Raw genomic sequence first — 20,799 nt, 5'->3', positions numbered from 1 at the left:
GTACAACATTTAAAGGGTAATCCTCAAAGGAGCGTGTGCAGGGTATGCGTGACACCCAGAGAACGCTAGTTAGTGTTCAAACAACACCATCAGGGCCTGAGCTCCAAGCTATGGTGTTACATTTGTGTCTCACTCCTAAGTGCGCAAGTGGGACTTTCACAAGCAACCTGTCTGCTCCGGCGTACTCGGGCTGTACATTTCCTCAATTCGGCCTGTGCGGGCTCAACGCTGCACAGCGTTACTTTTGTGCCACAATTATTAGCCAATCACAGTTAATTACTGATTGGCCAGTCTCCTCTCCCACCACAACACTTCAGAAGAGATACATTGCACTGTACAGGAGAAGAAACTGTTTTACCTACTGGAAAAAATAAGATGTCAGCTAACTGACATCATTTCAGCTACAGTCTGAAATGGTCAGGGATCAGTTTCCCATTTTGTCCAGTAGGTAAAATAATTTCCACATTTCCATGTACAGTACGATTTATCTCTTCCAATTTCCTCTTCCAAGAGGAGACAGGCCAATCAGAAATGAGCTATTTTGAACCGAGTAGTAATTGTGGCACAAAAGTAACACTGTGCCAAGTTAAGCAAGCGCACAGTGCAGAGCTGGGCGTGCACAGTGCAGAGCTGGGCGTGCACAGTGCAGAGCTGGGCGTGCACAGTGCAGAGCTGGGCGTGCACAGAGCAGAGCTGTTGCTTGTGAAAGTCCCGCTGCATGCTCAGGAATGACGTTCTAATATAATGTCAAACCAAGCCGCTCCATCAGAGTTGCATGTGAGCGTGTGCCAGCTGTCAAGCGCCTTTCCCTTTAATAAGGACCAGCAATTAAATATTTAATGTGAAAACCCACGCGTGACATAATATACTGCACAAATTCTATTATGGTGTTCCTCACTGGCATTAAATCTCAACACAGCGGAGACCAAAAACCGTGAGGTTCTCCATTGCTGCTGAGGTCTTTGTAATACCTGCAACCACTGAAAATGTTTTCCTTCTCTAAGATGAGAACGCTGCAGCTTTCACAGGCAAAGATAATTATGAAAATGTAATATACTGCACGTGCATCTTGTATGCAAATAAACCTTTTTCACTGATATGGGCTGGCTTCGTTGCCCTGAATGGGGAGGTTTGCACCAGCCTGCAGAGGCCAACGGGGGGTCAAATTCCGGGTCGAGACCCCAAGGAAAAACCCAAGAGATTGGGTGTCAGACAGATTTCAATTCTAATGAAAAATACATATACCGATTCCATTGGTGTCGATAAGCAAGGAAAACAAAATGAAGAGACTTCTTCCTCTGTTGACAAAAATGGTCACCACAGTAGTATGTAATGTAGTCATAAACCTAAAGATACACAAGCAGGCATCTATGTTGTGACTCATAAGGGCTCCATAACTGAGGGATCCATGCCTGCGCCAGGAAGGTATTAGGTTGGAATCCTATGCCTGGGCTACCAAACATGTCACCCTTAAGAAAGGCCCTGATAAAGGCACGTCATCCTCCTGCGAGTGCTTTGGGGCGTGTGCTGAGCTTGGTCCCACACCGATACCCCCAAAAGGCAGATTACCCACATGTCCAAGGCACCAAAGGAAATTCACTGCGTGAGCTAGAGCTCCGCCCCCCCCAGGCAGCTCGCCAAGGACGGGGAGGCTGAGATGCTGATAAATCACCATCGTATTACCATGGCGTCTTGGCCCTCATGTGCTCAGTATATGGGTTCATTTCCCAGCCTGAGCCATTTTATGATCCAGTAAAGCACAGCTGACAGATGGAAAAGCATTTCTGCTGGGATTCAGCGCCCATCATTTCCCACAAAGCATTGGGCCCAGTCTCGGGGCCCGGGCTCCCCGGCTCGCGGCCGTCTCGGGGCCCGGGCTCCCCGGCACGCGGCCATCCGTGATGGTGCCACATGACAGACACACAGGGTCAAACAAAAGCAGATTAAATCATGGCAAGGGGCTGATGACTAAGTTCTCCTCCAGCGGACTACAGGACGGTGCCCCAGTGGGACCCCAGGAACACAGACAGATAGTTGGCATTACAGTAAAATAACGACAGCAGGAAAAATGGAAAATGCTGATGTGTATGGAGGTTGCAATGACAGGTAGGAGGCGCCATTTACAGTATATTTGGAGGGGGGGGGGGGGTTCCCTTTTGTTCTGCACCAGCATAGATGATGTAAGATGTAGCAAGATAAAAAGCCCATTAGTTGACAGGGGCTATTTGAGGGGGGGTATTTCTAAATAAAAAGTTACAGTGCTTATAGCTTCATGTTGCCACGGAAACTGCTTAACCCATCGGCAATGACCTTATAATACCAACGGCCCATGTTGTGAACGATACGGCGAGGGGAGCATGCATAGATCCAGCATTTTCTACTGTTAGCAGAGTACACAGCAAACCCGGATCGAAATTTATGCCAATGCAGGCAGTTTGGCTGGGCCAGGCACAAAAATGGCAGATATCCGCTATAGGCGTCCATGCTGCATGCGTGACTCACCCTGCTCCCCTCCCTCACCCCCACCCTGACCAGGCAAGGGGGTCCCCATCTCGCCCCCCGGCCCTCAAGGCTGGTTCATACTAATGCGCACAAATGCAACACTCGCATATCCACTCTGCGTATGCATTCACGGAAACATTCATACTTCTCCGGTCAAGCCACGTATTTTGTGCATGCGCGCAAGGTGTTGTTTCCATATTTTTCTTAATGATAATAGTATAAATTATTATATTCCCGGCACATGTACCACAGCAGTGAGGTTTGTTTGTTTCTCTATATTTTACAAATTCCAGTTCACAGGGTTGGCAACATTGGTCAGCTGGCTGGCATGAGATTTTCAAGTCTGCGCTCACATGCACACACATTTACACGCATGTATCAGCTTTACTACCTTGTAAATAGTCTGTAGGGTTTGCAAACTACCCCAATGCTCGTCAAAAGCATCCATGCTGGCGTTTAAAGTGGATGCTAGCGAACTGATCATGCGCAGTGTGTCCAGAGCTGCTCGGACATAAATTTGGAGTGCAGCATGCATTCGTCCACGGAGGCACACAATGACGTCAAACACATCATAAACATTCGGGCGGACACATCCGCTAGTACGCGTGTGGAGAAGTATGAACTAGCCTTTAACAGGGAACAGCAGCGCTGCTATTACACGGAACACGAGCGGACAAAGCTACTGAGCTCATTTCACCGTGAAGTTTCTCCCACAAAGGCCTCTAATGAAAAGCAGCAGTGATACACTGAGTGTGAGCGTCAATTATTCATCATGTTTACTGAAGGGAGAAGCCGCCATGCTGTACTGCATCCTGCTCCTTTTACAGCCACGACACACACACGCGCACTGTTGACATATTCATATCTTTGCGGGGACTCTCCATTCATTACTATGGGCAAACCCCTACCCAGCCCTAAGCCTAACCATAAGGAACCAAACACAATACAAGTCTTCTGGCATTTTTAGTTTTTGGACTGCAGTCACAGATTTTTATAAAATGGAGGTTATTCTTGTGGGGACCGAAAAATAGAAACAGACACATGCAAATGCATATACATGCATACGCAGAGACACACACACACACACACACACACACACATAAATACATACATGCATACGCAGAGACACACACACACACATAAATACATACATGCATACGCAGAGACACACACACACACACATAAATACATACATGCATACACAGAGACACATACTCACACATAAATACATACATGCATACACAGAGACACATACTCACACATAAATACATACATGCATACACAGAGACACATACTCACACATAAATACATACATGCATACACAGAGACACATACTCACACATAAATACATGCATGCATGCATACACAGAGACACATACTCACACATAAATACATACATGCATACACAGAGACACATACTCACACGCACACTCAGACGTTTAAGCCCCGTTGACTCTGTGCTGCTCTCTGTCCATGCCCATGTTTCCTGAAAACCTATAAGGCCCCTTGGCTGATAAAAGCTCATTAAAAACATGGTCCCACCCGCCATGGGGCCACAATCCATGGAGGGGCCCTGCAGGACTCAAGGAGGCTGAATCATGGACGGGGATTCTGATGACCCCATTACAAACAGGCTTATTTAATTAAAATTCTGAGTCTGATCTTGTTCCAAGGAGGATCTTGGCTACACATATACAACACTTCTCAGAAAAATACCAAGCCTGCATTTTACACCCAAACGTCCCCCAGCCCCCAAAGTGTCACATTCTGACATCACAGGCTGGGTCATGGACTCGCATCACTTGAGCTGCCATTGATTTCACACACCTCCTGATCGACCTGCAACCCTGGTGCCACAGCTGACGATGTCATACTCATTGTTGTCATCGTCATGCGGGGTTAGAGCACTCACCATGCTCTCCATGTCTGCCGGAGAGCATCCGGACAGCGAGGACTCCATGACGGAGGGCTGGGGTACAGTCGAGCGGTAAGGGGACTCCGCGGAGGAGTCGCCACGGGACGCCTCTCGAAGGGGAGAGGAGCAGCGGCTGGCCTTGGAGAGCTCCCTCCCAGGAGGGAGGCTCCACAGCGTTCTCTCAGAGGCAGGAGAGGCACTCCGGGGGCTCTTAGACGCGGAGGTGGGCTCCTCAACTCCTTCAGCAGGCCAGTCGACCAGCTGGATGCAGCTGAGAGCTCGCCTCCTGCCCTGGCCCCCATCGGGGGACGCCAGGCTGTGAGCATCGAGTAGGTGACAGAGGAAGTAGCCCTTGTGCAGCTGCAGCTCACGCGTGACACGCCGGGCCAGGGCGGCCTGCTCACCATCCGTTGCCCGCACCAGCCTGTTCAGCAGCTGCTCCAGCCGCCTGTAGGCCGCCAGGCCACTGGGGCAGCCCCGCTCGCCGGCGCCCCCTGCATGTCGCCCGGTGAGCTGGCGGGCCAGCTGACGCTGCAGCTGGCGGGCATGCCTGACGGCAACCTCGCGCTCCTTCTCCAGACCGCTGCCGACGGCCCGCAGCTCCTGGTCCTTCTGGCCGAGCAGCTGCCGGATCTCAGCGTCCCTCTCCCTGGCCAGAGTGTCCCGGAGGCGGCGCAGATCTTGCAGCCTCTGCTGCTCGAGGCGCGAGGTCAGGTCGCGCACGGCCTGCTGCCGCTCTGCCTCGGCCGCCTCGCGCAGCCGCCACAGCTCGGCGGTGAAGGCGGCCTGCTGCTTCTCGGCCTTGCGACGCTCTGCCTCGAGGGCGGCCTGCAGCTTCCGGACCTCCCGGCCCGTGTCCCCGCGGAGGCGGCAGCCCGCCTTCTTCGACGAGAGAATAAAAGCATTACCCCAGTCCCGTCTCATTGTTTGATGGGGGGGTGGGGGGGGGGCGTCAGCTTTCACAGGATGGCGGTGGGGGCCAAAGGCACATGCAGGATGGTGTGGACAGGGGGGGCTAGCGGCATGCACTGGAAAGGGGATGGCAGAGACAGGACCCTGCTCAGGTTACCCAGAAATTAAAACACACGGCTGACAGTGAGAAAATATGTATGATACCAACGAGCATTTGTGCATTCGAAGCATTTCATGAGTAATAAACGCAGGCAAATATACAGAATAATAAAACACCATAAACATGAAATGAAGCTATCATATTACTAGAATACCTGCATGTTGTTGTTATGCAAGTCCGCGTAAGACATCTACACTGTAGGTATTCTGCAGGTACCTGTGGGTATCTGCCAGTAATCGGGTACGAATCGGCACCCCGGTATCTTACTGTACTAGCTAGAGTATACGCAGGTATCTGCTGGTACTCCAGTATATACCAGTACGTAGGAGTATCTGCTGATAATTGAGGACCTTGTGGTACTCGGGTACATCTACTTATACTCCACTCGGGTATATATCTGAGGTATTCGGGTATCTCCGCTATCTGCACATCCAGCTGAATTACGACCCCCTTTACTTTATTCCCAGTGGGAAGCAGCAATTGGGCCGTTACTTCGCATCTAATACTGAGCTCGGCTGCAATTCCCTAAAGCTTAAAATAAGCAATTTAAAAGGTTTTCAGGAGCAAATCGGCTCGGTACCACATGCATCCCAAACCAGTGGAAATAATCCAGAAACTTCGCAGCTGAAGATGCATCCGGTACCGACTCGGAGGGAGAATGCACTTCGTGTAGATTTTAATAAAAACGTGTTTCATGAATTCGGGTTAAATAAACAGCTTTAAAAACAGAAACAAAATAAAAAGAAAAAAACCGCAAAGAGAAACTTGGGAAGAAGGACATTCAAGCCGCGGCTTTGCTTTGCTCGTACCAACAAGTGTCTTTAAAAGCCCATGCTAGAAACACGAAAATTAAGTGAACAGAGTTCATTTAAACAGCTTTATGGTGAGATTATGACACCGGACTGGACTGGCTTTCAGCCGAAGATTCTCCTTGCGGATGCTTCCTTTATGGCTTAGTCGCTTTTTGTAAACATTCTTAAATGTTAAGCGACGCAAACAATTAAAAACAAAGTATAAACTTACCTTGCACGGCAGTCAGACGGAAAACTTCCCGGTTACCGGAGAGTGCCGTGACAGCCGCATCATCCCCCCGAGGCTTAATAAACTGCGGCGGGGGAGGGGACGCTTATTTACGGCCACGGAGACCGTAAGACCGCCGACGCGGCCCTGCTGCTCCGGACGTGGGAGAGAAAGCGCTGCCGGGGTCAGAGCGCCCCCTAGCGGCCACAATGTGCCGCGTCACCCACCCACTTACCCACTGGGTCCCTCTGAACTCGGCGCTTGGCCTGACAGGTGGCTACCAGGACTTTGCAAGATTAAGAAGAGTTTAGTAGGTGTTACACTGTGTAGAAAAGGTGGTCATGAAAAATAAAGTATAATAGTGGCTGCGAGTGGTAATGAAATGCTCCTTTATCAGCCATTTGCAAAAGTATGACTACAATGGGGTGCTTCTCTTTGCCTGTCCCATCTTGCTCTGTACATGAGCAGCTGAGAGCAAGCTTGGGGCTGACGGTGACAGGTCAGCCGCATGGGACGGCCATGGAGCTGAGGCTCCCTGAAGACCAGCACTGTTCTGCTGATGCTAATGGCCTCAAACTGGCGACCTTCTGATCACAGGAACATAGGCTTAGCCTTCTGAGCCACACACCATCCCATAAGTAAGTAAAATGAAATCACGATTTACAGGCAGGTGCTCATGTCATTCTCTGAACAGAATAAATGGCACAATATTTAATGCTAAAACGAGCCAGCTGCATATTGCACACATATGGCTATCCAGCTCCCGCTCGCCCTACTGAAATACACCAAAGGACACTTTTTAATGCAGTTCATCACAGGCTTTTTAACATCAATATTAATATTTAACATCTGTTCATCCATTTTCTATATTTACTTGTCTTATGCAGCTATGGGCAGAAGGCAGAGAATAACCCAGGACAGTGTGCCAACCCATCACAGTAAAAAGTGCAATATATTTCATATAGTCATTAATGTAATATGAACTATATTTAATATAATAAATTTGGTTTTACCCTTAGGGATCTGGGTCATAGTCTATGCCAGGGGTCGGCAACCCAGTCAAGAAGAAGAGGAACTTTCAGAATTAAAAAAACTATAATTTTACTGGAAACAGAAATTTATTCGAAACAGTTTAGCAAGATTATTATATGATGCAAACAACAAACAACAAAGTGTAAACAAATTCTTTTCAATTCAATTCAATTTTATGTGTATAGTGCATTTTTACAACATTACATTGTCTCAAAGCGCATTACATTATCCCCGCCCAAAGCCCCCAGTGAGCAGCCAGAGGCAACAGCAAGGCAAGGAAAAACTCCTTAAAAGGAAGAAACCTTGGGAGGAACCAGACTCAAAGAGGGAGCCCATCCTCCAGGGGCCGGCAGAGGAAGTAAAATGGGCAAGATGGCAAAGTTCCAATTCACACTGTCCAAATTATAAGATTTGAGTTTCAAAGCGGGGGGCAGGCAGGTGATGGCCGGCAGGTGATGGCAGGCAGGTGAAGGCAGGTAGGTGAAGGCAGGTAGGTGATGGCAGGCAGGTGATGGCCGGCAAGTGATGGCAGGCAGGTGAAGGCAGGTAGGTGATGGCAGGCAGGTGAAGGCAGGCAGGTGAAGGCAGGCAGGTGATGGCTGGCAGGTGATGGCAGGCAGGTGAAGGCAGGCAGGTGATGGCCGGCAGGTGATGGCCGGCAGGTGAAGGCAGGCAGGTGATGGCTGGCAGGTGATGGCAGGCAGGTGAAGGCAGGCAGGTGATGGCTGGCAGGTGATGGCAGGCAGGTGAAGGCAGGCAGGTGATGGCTGGCAGGTGATGGCAGGCAGGTGAAGGCAGGCAGGTGATGGCCGGCAGGTGAAGGCAGGCAGGTGATGGCAGGCAGGTGAAGGCAGGCAGGTGATGGCAGGCAGGTGAAGGCAGGCAGGTGATGGCAGGCAGGTGAAGGCAGGCAGGTGAAGGCAGGCAGGTGATGGCCGGCAGGTGAAGGCAGGCAGGTGAAGGCAGGCAGGTGATGGCCGGCAGGTGAAGGCAGGCAGGTGATGGCCGGCAGGTGAAGGCAGGCAGGTGATGGCTGGCAGGTGATGGCTGGCAGGTGAAGGCAGGCAGGTGATGGCCGGCAGGTGAAGGCAGGCAGGTGATGGCTGGCAGGTGATGGCTGGCAGGTGAAGGCAGGCAGGTGATGGCCGGCAGGTGAAGGCAGGCAGGTGATGGCTGGCAGGTGATGGCTGGCAGGTGAAGGCAGGCAGGTGATGGCCGGCAGGTGAAGGCAGACAGGTGATGGCTGGCAGGTGATGGCTGGCAGGTGAAGGCAGGCAGGTGATGGCCGGCAGGTGAAGGCAGACAGGTGATGGCTGGCAGGTGATGGCAGGCAGGTGAAGGCAGGCAGGTGAAGCCTGGGAATGCCGTGGTATCTCCCCGGTGGAGCTGGAGGAGGTGGCTGGTGAGAGGGAGGTCTGGGCATCCTGCTTAGGTTGCTGCCCCTATGATAAGCAGCAGTAAATGGAAGGATGGATGGATGGATGGATTTCTCTTTTTAAACTGAATTTTCAAGAAGAAATTCCATTATTAATTCCTGAATTCTTTTTGAAATGATGTACTTATTGAGTGTTTTATGTTGTTTTTGTAAACTCCATTTTAATTTGAACTCTTTGTTGATGGATTAATAGTCCACTTAGAAATTCTTTTTAATAGTTTCTCTCTTTATTGCAGAATTAGTTATTAATAAAATGCTTTATTACTATTTCTGTGACACCTGTGGCCTTCGATATTCCAAGATTGGGGGCATCACAGCTTGGTGACAAGGCTGCCCCATTTCGAAGGCTCCTTCATATGCGATGTCATTACAGGTTCTGAGGCTGTGTTCCAAATGTCCACTCAGCCACTATATAATGCACTAAATAGTGCAATAAGTCTTAAATATGTGTTATTTTGGTTCAGCTGAGCACTAAGTCCCTGGCAGGGAAGACGTAGGAAGTTGCATAAAATGGAATTACTGTTACTCTGGTTATTTTAAATATGAAATGTTATTGTGAAAATTAAATCACAGTAGTAATATACACTACAGTGGCAATCAAAATTAGAGAACAAGAGATGTTTTCGTAATTTACAAAGTCACAGCTAATCAGAATTCAAAGTTATGAATAGAAGACGTGTATTTTAATCATATTTCATCAGAGAAAGTTTTACTACATCAAAAATTAAATGGTTTAATCAAGAAATCCGATGAGGGCATGCAATCAAAATTAGAGAACGATTTTTGGGTATAATCTGAAATATCTCGAAATGTTTGGCAACATTGGTAGGTATTCTGCAAGATGGTGGACCTCTCTAAGGTGAGTGAAACCCTGTGATGGCAGGTCGTTCCGATGAAGGGTGATGGGACAACCCTCTCAACCACTGGAAGAGCAGTTACTTGTTCCAAGAGTTTCACTTCTCAAATATTGAAGCTGTACAATAAAGCGAAGTCATTCTAGTCCCGCGTATGACGAGTGCATAAGTGAAGAGGTGGTGGATTAGAGGCTTCAAGGTGGAGCAGGCTGAGCTGCTGCAGCCCCGCATCGAGCCAAGGAGAGGCGAGAGCATCTTATGTCACCCAGCTGCTCTGTATGTTGAGTTTTAGAAAGAGGCTACGATCACCAACCTGACTTCTTTTCACAGGGTTTTATTCTCCCAGCTGCCTCAGTGAAAGAGAATCTCTTTTTCTCACAATAGATCTGAAGAAAATAATAGCAGTCTGATGTACAAGCAAAGAGCTAGACTTGCAAGATTTAAGGTCAGATCTTCATACCTATCTGTAGCTAAAATGACCTACATTGTGAACCCAAATTGTGAAATTAAGGTCCGAGTCCAGAACTTCACTAAGATTTCTGGTTTGATTTTGAGGTTTTAGTGTCAAATTGACTTGTGTCCGGTGGTCCCAGTCCCAAATGAGAATGGCACAATTCAGTTGGTCTACTGCAGCAAACGACACAAATGACTTGCTGCAGCCAGATGCAGTACATGCAGTACATGCAGTACATGCAGCCACAGCCGGTAGCCCAGCCTCACCCATGGGTGCTGCAGCTGCACTGTCAGTGTCACCATCTGAAGTGATTCCCATTAGGGCCATTTCGCCTATGATGGCAGCTATCTGACCATCCAGAGGTGACACTGACGTGGTGCTTGGGCCGCCCCCTGTGACACCGACATGCTGCCATCCTTTTTTGGTCATTTTCAGATCGGTCCTCTTCTTCCTCACCTCTGCCGCAGTTCTTGTTTCAGGTGTCACAGCATTGACTGCATGTCACCTGTCCTCATGCGGAGTCCTTCTCGTTCTTATTACTTCCAGCAAAACTTCCACCTCATTCTTGGTGAAGTTCCAATTTTCCCTGTTTTTTATTATTATTTATTTATTTATCTGAATTTTTTTTCCCGGAACACCGAGTGCCAGGCCTGTGATTGTGCATTTTAATAGCAGAATGAATAAAGAAATTCATGAAGAAAACTGTGGCATTTGAAGGCCTATCGTATTTTAGTTTATTTTGGTATTAATATTTTTATTCTTAGATTAAGATACACTTATAGCTATGTAAGTGCTGCACATTAACATCTTTAGTAAAGTTGTTATTTCAGTATTTTCAGCATAAAGGATACATATCCAGTGTGTAAGATCATACCCTGAAACACCCACACAATAGACCAGGATTGCTCTGCAAGGAGAAAAAGCATGCAAGTGAGCTTGGAGAAAACACATGAGTCTGTGCAACGGCTGGGGGAGCGCAGTGCGCAGTTGCAGAGGTGCCACAAATATTCGCTTGCTATTGCTAATCACTGGAAGTTTGTTATGGAATCATAGGAGTGCCATAAAAAAGAATAAATCAATCCATCCATCCATCCATTTATTGGAGCCTATCCTAGGGGTCTGAAGCCTATCCTAGGGGGGTCTGGAGCCTATCCTAGGGGTCTGGAGCCTATCCTAGAGGGGTCTGGAGCCTATCCTAGAGGGGTCTGGAGCCTATCCTAGGGGTTTGGAGCCTATCCTAGAGGGGTCTGGAGCCTATCCTAGAGGGGTCTGGAGCCTATCCTAGAGGGGTCTGGAGCCTATCCTAGGGGGGTCTGGAGCCTATCCTAGGGTTTTGGAGCCTATCCTAGAGGGGTCTGGAGCCTATCCTAGGGGTTTGGAGCCTATCCTAGAGGGGTCTGGAGCCTATCATAGGGGTCTGGAGCCTATCCTAGAGAGGTCTAGAGCCTATCCTAGAGGGGTCTGGAGCCTATCCTAGGGGCTACAGGCACAAGGCAGGGGACCTGGTAACCCATGATGCGGCACCAACCCATCGCCTGGTAAAAGAATAAATCTGTAAAACAATAAAGAACGAAATGTTGAGTAAGAAAGTAAAATAAATACAAATAAAAGTAACATTCCATAGTTTCTCAGTACAAAAAGTCTTTTATTTTGTGTTCAAATAGTATGTTCGTATTTATATTAAAAACCATGTTACAAAGAGTTTTATAGAATGGTGTAATGTGACTTTTATAGACTATAACCTATACTGTTTCATTTTTATATTTATATTTGACTTTTGTATTTACAAAATTTTTTGACCGTGCAAATTTATAGATTCGACTATGCAAGTTCATAGATTTCAGTGAATTTTCTTTACTTAAATAGTAATAAATTTATTGGGATAATAAGATTTGAACTGTGGGATCATTTCTAAAAGTTTTCCAAGACAAAGACCAAATGGGCTGGTCTTGGGCATTAAACTCCTAGACTGAAAATTAATCCAATTCCATGCCTGCCCTTCACATTGTTGGTGCAAATGGATTCCCCTGCAGCGCCCCCTGCAGGCTCTCTGTGATACTATGCTCCTGCACATTCCTGCGATTCCGGACCTTCCCATAACCGGTGTTTTGATTTCCAGTTGCCAGCTCTGTCCTACAAGTTTTCTAACATGACAGTATCAGGTGTCATGTGAGTTTTAATGTGTTCCTGTTTCCTGCACTGCGTCTGTGTCTGCGTTTGTCTGCTAAGCCATCGGGTTCTTTTCCGTGCAGCTGAGTGAAGGATCATTACAAATTTCTGTACTTTGAAAAGTTCAGCAAAAGGCTCTTATTGATGCATGAGATTTCATAATATACTAAATAATATATAAAATATATAATATATGAAAATCTGCATTAAAATGACATCATTTTCAAATGCATAAAGCATAACTTCTCCTGCATAAAAGGTTCGGAAAGGAACTGGGGGGTGGATTTCATTTTTACCTGCACTCCCCTTTTAAAGTAGAGAGTGTTGTGTTTTTCCCAGTTCCACCAGCAGGGGATGATTTAGATCAGTACAAAATCTGTCAAAGAGAATAAATGCAGAAAATCAAACACGTTACACCATATTCTGGTTGTTTTGTGTGTGTAGTTTTAGGAATTTTGCCGCTGTGCTCTGTGAGCCACGCAAAGCTCCATCCCATAATTATACTTGCACTGTCTAACAGGCCACTGTCTGCACAGAAGCAGAAAGGGATTAAGATACGCTAAGATGCTGTTTCGTTCACACAGCTGTGTGCATCAGTAGGAGAAGGTGACGTCTCATTCCAGGCAGGCTGGGATTCTCGCTCTGGGTGGAACAGCAGACAGAACATTGGAGAAGGTGCTGTGTGGCTCGGGGGGGTGAAGCAGAACACTGAGTCCGTGATCTGAAGGTCACTGCTTCAAATTCCAGGGCGGGCAGTGATTTCGACTTTGGACCTGTGAGTAGGCCCCCCGCAGTCAGGCACCCTGTGAGTAACCCCCCCCCCCCCCCCCCCCGAAAAAACATCAGATGGGCATGAGAAATAGAAACCATCTTTGGAGATGGGATCACAAGCTGCATTACAAGGCCACATGTCCAAGGGCAGGACACAGATCCACACAATATATTTCAACACTCAGATCATCCACAGTTTGTCATATATGGTACAAGATTTACATGAGGACCATTTAAATGAGTGAAGCCCTCTAGCCTCTGAATTGTGGTGCCTCATTTTTCCAACGAGCACTTTTTGATTGTATGAATGATGCTTGAGATTTATGCCTTGAGAGAGGAAAAGTACAGTATATAGAGTATATAGTTTTTTTCTCTAATGAATGAAAAGGACCCTGATATACAGCATATCTATGGAAAGTTGTGTGTCCCGATTAATTTGCCTCTGAGCCATTGTCAGATAATTAACATGTCGTGTTTTTCTTTGACGCCCTACAGTATTCTGACACCTCATTACCACAAACAACCAGAGGGGGTGCTGCAGCACTCTCAGCACCTGTACTTCCAGCGCTACTGCATAAGACAAAGCTGTTTTTTTTTTATATGTGAAAACCTGAGCAGGTGGATGGATGTGAGGTCTTGATGAGAAATGGCCACAGACTTTGCAATCGCTGAATGAGCTGAAGTCAGGCTTGTTCCAATACAACAAAGTACTGAGGCTGTCCCAAACCGCGAAAGTCCTGCGGATGAATTAGCGGTGCCTATAGCACCCCAGACCTGTGGCAGCACCTAGAGGACGGAAAGAAGCCTGAAGCCCCATCACCGAGGCTTCACTGGGGGTGGGATTTGTCCCTGATCGGTAAGTTTGATGGTTTAGAGGAGGCCTGAGAAATGGGGGATGGGTCCCACACTGGAGAGTCACAGGGCAAGAGCAGTAATCCTGAGACTCTGTGGATATCAGCCATTTTGGAGGCAAGGTGCTATTTTCAAGAGCTAATGTTTTAAATTACAGTGAGAATAATTACAGGGGACCTGCACAGTACCTCTGTTTCCTTTGCTTTTTGTTACCTTATTATATATTCTTCCAGTGATTTTCCTCGCACATTTAAATAAGGCTGTTGGATTAGCTATTGTGGGCCCTATTCAATTTCAGCCTCTACACAAGGCTATTTACCTGACAATAGCATCAAGTCGCTATCATTACATCTTCCGTAATTTTTATACACTTTTGTACAGAGAGGACGGCCAAATGGCTCGAGGCACGTACCACACTGTTAATCAGATGGGAAGATAGCTTTGCGGGTTCGCTGTCTGGGACACATGAGCTTCTTCGTTCTTTCAGCTGACCTCTGCCTTGGTGGGTATGATCCCCTTAGCAGCGTGTTCTTCGGGGAAAATTCATCTTCTGCTTTCCAAAGCATTTGAGTGCAGCCTGCATACAGAACAAAGGTTCAAAATAAAGCCATTATTATAAGGACCCCATTCATCATGCATCACTTTGCTTATGGATATGACTTAATATATGCATAGAAATCTACTTTGTATATGAAAAAGGCCAGAAACATAATAGATTATAATGGTATAGCTCTGTTGTCAAAAATGTTTGCATGCTAATTAAATACTAGCTGGGCAGTGAAGAGATCCAATAATAATAATAATTTTTTAAATGTTTTAAAATGCTGCTAATTCATTTTTTATTCTTGCATTGAACTCAACCTTAAAACACTATTAAAACAATAATAATAATAATGTCTCAGGCCAACACCTCTCATACGTTTGTGCTTGATTTTTTGTGCTAGATTACAAACCCTCTTCCCCTTGTTGAAGTGTCCATCCTCTTCGGTTGACTATAACACCTTCAGAGGCCACTGATGAATACGACACACAGCTCATGAATACCTGCCCTACAGTGCATAGCAAGGGAGTGTCAGTTATGCTCTTTCTGCTCGAAGAAACAGAGTGCAAATCATTCATGTGCAAGACGCCACAAAGAAAACTGGCAAAATGCTCCATACTCAGTATTATATGATCACATACATTTATACTGTCTAGTCTGAAACAACTTTTTATTCACTAAAAGCAAAGGATACGCAATAAACGCACTTTTCAAGTTCAGCATGCGTATCATGAAAAAAAGACTCATCTAACAACTGATGATGTTAAAATGTAAAACTTCCATGGTTGAAGAATTCATACAAAAAGAAAAGGAGCTATATCTCAAATGCATGTGAAATGAACATTATACATTATCCCAGGGTCCACAGCCTCACATGCAGTGTTTCCTAGGATAGACCCCAGACTCCCGACCACCATATATAAGATAAGCAGACACTAAGAATGGATGAATGAATAGATTATAATTGTCATGCCATGTCATGTCATATGTATCGTGACCAGGAGAACTAGGTTACTGTTTATCTGCCTTAGATCCTGACTGCAAACTTCTTAAACGTGTTATTTAACCCCATATTAAATTGTGATCAGAAAAGTGTACAATGCAGTGTTTGTGTGGGTGACATGACCAGGCATTTAGGCTAAAAAATCCTGGCTAAATTAGGTAAGCAAACTCACTTCTTTGGCATTTAGTCATGTAACAGTCTTACCGCCTCTGAGTATTGAGAGAATACGCACAGAATGAGGAGGAAGACCCCCGGTGGAAGGTTCCACAGCCGAAGGTTTGCTGGGCACTCCTCCTCTTTCTAGGATATTCTATTGCTTGTTACTGGGAGCTGAGGCGCACAATCGGGCCGCGGTCGCGTGTCGCTGGGCCTTTGTGTTTTTCTGTAACCTACTTTCTGACAGTAACGGCACGTCACTCGGCAATGGAGCCTGTGGGGTTCCACATGTCCGCTCCACTGCTGACGGAGGTGAAAAAAGAGCCTCTCTTCCCCCTGCACCCCCCGCAGTCAGGCACCCAAATATAGTCAAAATCGTGCAGAGTGCCCCCCACAGCTGAATGCAGCTTTTCAGTACTTTCACACTAAATTTGGTCACATCTTCAACCACAACTGAATATTACATAAGAAGTAGAATCACATATAATTTAGAGAGAAGGTTCTGATAAAAAATAATGTCCTTCTGAGTGACTGAGCTCCTTACATTCCAAAACTACACCACCTTTAACACCGTAGTCAGTCCTCACTAGTCAGTCTGAATCTTTGGAGCATTGTCCTGGCCCCTTCACCAATAAGACCTGTTTCAGTTCCAGTGCCAGCCAGTCAACACCTCAGGCACTGAGGGGCACCAAATTAGCAACCACAGCGCTACCCCCCAGGTAGATTTCACCCTGGCACGCAGCATCCAACACAAAATTAAGTTGGGCGATGAAGCTGGTGGCGGGAGGGTGGGGGGATGCTGGTCTAGGGCACCATGTGGGCTTTGACTGGCACGGACTCAGTGATATTTCTCAGATTACATGTAGAAACTGCTGGGCAGGTGTAGGTCTTTATTTTGAGAAGTCTTTGTTTTTCAACCACTCTGATGCAGGCTTGTTAGTATGTTTGGGTCATGAGCTCGCTGCATGATCTCTGCATTTTGGGGTGGTGTGTAGCTTTGTGGCTTAGGGCTCTGTGCCCATATCATTGAGTGAAATCCCATGGCAGGCAGAGTAATCATGTCAGCATTGTGCCCTCAAGCAAGACCCCTAACCCCAGTGCAGACTCCAGCGGCGCTGCATGGATAAATCTGAATAAACTGACCATGCACTGTTTTTATTTGACTAATGGAGAGCAAGATGGAGTCTGTAATAATCAGAGGATCCTTATATACTGCACTTGTACAAATAGCAAATGAAGGTATCTTAACCAGTTGGCACTGGTTACATCCCAGTCAAAAAGTGGCCTTTGAAAAATGACATATTCCCAATCTTTTAGCTGCTTTTCACTTATGAGTCTTCACTTGTATACAGGATGTCTACATTTCTTCACATACGGCACTGGACATTATTAAAAAAAAATAGCACAGACTCATCTTCCTTGCCAATTTCACTGGGTCTTTCTGTTGAGAAGGACTGTGTTCACAAAACAAACTCGATGAAAATAGTAATTTTGTTTTAGCATCAGTTTGTCGTTGAATTCTCCTGTAAATATCCTGCCATAAATTAGAATTCTGTCACTTCTGTCACTCCTATTTTTCGAGTTCTGCTCAGTGGATGGTACCACATCCACAATTGAGAACTTCCCTAATCCATCCTCAGTCCCAGCAGATTATATGGAGTTTTACCTCATCTTCTATCAGAGTTGGGTAATTCAGGTCCAAAGAGTAAAAGTCCAGACCAAGATTTTGATTCAACCAACCAGTTGAGCATAAAGAGTCACAGTCACAGTACTCAACTGGCTGGTTGAAACAAAATCCTGGTCTGGACTTTTACTCTCTGGACCTGAATTACCCAACTCTACTATCACTCTACTGCCACATCGTTCATATGATTGTGCCATCAACTTGCTCCTAGGAACTATTCACTGTCACCTCCAGAAAACCAAGTTACGGAGAAGCACATCTGGAGGTCTTTGGCAGCAGGCATCATTCAGTGATCTATGCCCCCAGCAGGACCTGGGTTCTTCCTTGTGGGGAAGAAAGATGGGACACTTCAACCATGCATTGAAGACCACGGGCTTAATGACATCATGGTCAAGAACCGCTGCCACTTCTTTTTATTTCCTCTGCCTTTGAACTGTTGCAGGGAGCCACCATATTCACTAAGCTGAACTTCCACAATGTGTATCACCTGGTATGAATAAGCAAGGGGGTGAGTGGAATACAGCAAGTGGAACAGCCCCACAGGTCACTCCGAGAATCTGGTGATGCCATTTAGACTGATTAATGCCCCAGCAGTATTCTTTACTCTTGTGAATGATGTGGTGTGGGACATGATAAACTACTATGTGTTTTTTTCAATGTGGATGTGATTCTGATTTTTTCCAGAACCCAGATGGAGCAATCCCAGCATGTCATGAGAGTGTGTCGGTGTCTATTGGAGAGCCAAATGTTCACCAAGGCAGAAAAGTCTGAGTTTCACAGAGAGTCTGCTTCCTTCCTGGGTTTCATCTCAGCATCTGGCATTGAGATGGGTTCAAAGGTGAAGACTGTGATGGACTGGCCAGCTCACCTGCAACCATCAGGTTGTTACAGAGATTATTAAAGAGATTGTTGGGTTTTTACAAACTTCTATAGGAGGTTAATCTGGGGTTATAGCATTGTGGCAGCCCTTCTCATTGCTCTCACTTCCACGTTCAACCCATTCCAATGGTGAGAGGAAGCTCAGAATGTTTTCAGGCAGCTTAAGGAACGCTTTTCTCTGGCTCCAATTCTGATCCTGCCATATCCTGCTAATCCACAGTCACCAGAAAGGCATGAGAACCAGCATTTGAGTCCTACCCACTGTGAGCGACACAAGCAATGACACTAATATCAGAATATTGGCATTCGTTTCTTACTGTGGGTCTCAGCAAACATAAAATGATCCATGTGAGCTAACTGGTCCAAGCTTTTTTTAAGGTTTCTGCCTAAATACTCTGCCACTCCTCCCACTTTTGCCAATTGTCTTTCTGATGATGGAATCATGAACACATCAATCTCTGTGTGTATATTATGTTTATATTACATTGTGGGGACCAAATGTCCCCCACAATGTAATAAAAACCTGCTATTTTGACATGTGGGGGCCACTTTACAGGTACCCAATAATCTAAAAATGCCAAAATTCTTCTGTTTAGTTACTTATGGTTAAGGTTAGGGCTGGGTAGGGGTTAAGGTCTCGTCATGTAGGGATTACAGTTTTCCCCATAGAAATTAATGGAGAATCCCCACAAAGACATATTTACAAACTTGTGCACATGTGTGTGTGTGTGTGTCTTGGGGGTGGGGGGCTGTCAGTCCTGTCCTGGATGATTTTACAGTTTGCTTCTGGAGATATAACCAGAAGGCAACACATCTGAAGACAATACTGTCCCAAAGTTTCCAAATGAAATATGACTCTGACTGTACTTTTGTGGAACATTTTCCAAGGGCTCTTCAGGACTTTCCTTATATTTTGGCTCTAGAACCTGACAACTGTCTGCTAATGATTTCAGAAAGGAATGCAGTGGTCTCATATTGAGCAGGCTGGACAGAATCAGGCCTGATTGTTTCCCAATATATTCAAACATCTGACCTACAATATTCCATTATTTGTGAAGACGAATGCACTATGACAAAAACACGTTTAACCTAAAAATGAAAGGACAAATGCTTTTTTGTGGTGTTGTATCCACTAAATTAAAGTACAAGCATATTGAAGATACACTATATAGACAAAAGTATTGGGACACACCTTTTAATCATTGAAATCACGTGTTTCAGGAGTATAAATCAAGCCCCTAGTCATGAAGTCGGGTTTTTTCACATTTGTGAAACAATGGGGCGTTCTGAAGAGATCAGTGAACTCAAGTGTATGACTGTTGTAGGATGGCACCTTCGCAATAAGTCAGTTTGAGAAATTTCTTCCTTGCTAGATATTTCACAGTCAACTGTAAGTGGTATTATTGCAAAGTGGAAATGTTTAGGAGAAACAGCAACTCGGCCATGAAGTGACAGACCACGTAAAGTTACAGAGTGGAGTCACCAAGTGATGGGCGACCAACAGCTGTAGAGTTCCAAGCATCCTCTGGTATTAACCCCAGCACGAAAACTTCATGCAGGTATCTTCATGAAATGGGCTTCTATGGCCAAGCAGCTGCAAGCAAGCCTCACATCACCAAGCACGATGCTAAATGTCGGATGGAGTGGTGTAAAGCCCACCACCACTCAACTCTGCAACAGTAAAAATGTGTTCTGTGGACTGACGAATCACGCAGAATGATAGATGAGCCTGGGTTTGGCAGATTCCAGGAGATCATTGCTTGTCGGACTGCATTGTGCCAACTGTAAAGTTTGGTGGAGGAGGGATAATGGTAAGGGCTTCTTTCTCTGGGGTTGGACTTGGCCCCTTAGTTCCAATGAAGGGAATTCTTAATGCTTCAGCGTTTCAAGACATTCGCAATGATTCTCTGCTTCTAGAAAATGTGGCAACAGTTTGGGGAAGGCGGCTCTTTTCTGCTCCAGCATGACTGTGCCCCAGTGTACAAAGCAAGGTCTATAAAAACATGGCTGGGTGAGTTTGGTGTGGAAGAATTTAATTGGCTCAAATAGAGCCTTGACCTCAACCCCAACAAACACCTTTGGAATGACAGAGATTGTAAGCCAGACCTCACAGCTTGTCTAGATGAATGGGCAAAAATTCCCTCAGACACACTCCAAAATCTTGTGGGAAACCTTTCCAGCTGTTATAGCTGCAGAGTGGGACCAACTCCACATTGATCCCTACGCATTTAGAATGGGATGTTCCTCTAGGTGAAATGGTCAGGTGTCCTAACACTTTTGTCCCCCATCAATCAACCCCAATCAACCCCATTTCACAGAAATGATTGGTGAATACCAGGCATGTTCTCTTAAACTGCTTATTCTACATTTATTTTGTATACTCGCTTGTCCTATGCAGGGTCACAGGGGTTCGGCACCAAGCGATCTCAGGGCACACACACCATTCATATACACACTAAT

General features: G+C 46.1%; 1 protein-coding gene across 8 annotated transcripts in view; it reads right to left on the bottom strand.

The window, feature by feature from the left end:
• tspoap1 (TSPO associated protein 1) overlaps positions 1 to 5,298 on the bottom strand; it is a 60,678-nt gene extending 55,380 nt beyond the window's left edge. For all 8 annotated transcript variants that reach the window (XR_011992199.1, XM_072713774.1, XM_072713775.1 and 5 more), the window contains exon 1: positions 4,415 to 5,298. Coding sequence is in view for 7 of the 8 variants with exons in the window: in XM_072713774.1 (XP_072569875.1) it covers positions 4,415 to 4,462 (48 nt within the window). In the remaining variant the exon portion in view is untranslated. The remainder of the gene's footprint in view (positions 1 to 4,414) is intronic.
• Positions 5,299 to 20,799: the final 15,501 nt, after the last annotated feature.

Source organism: Paramormyrops kingsleyae, chromosome 6 (assembly GCF_048594095.1).
Source record: "Paramormyrops kingsleyae isolate MSU_618 chromosome 6, PKINGS_0.4, whole genome shotgun sequence".
In the NCBI taxonomy this organism is placed as follows: Eukaryota; Metazoa; Chordata; class Actinopteri; order Osteoglossiformes; family Mormyridae; genus Paramormyrops; species Paramormyrops kingsleyae.
Note: the sequence above shows the minus strand (reverse complement) of the source record. Positions and strands in the feature narration are given on the sequence as shown.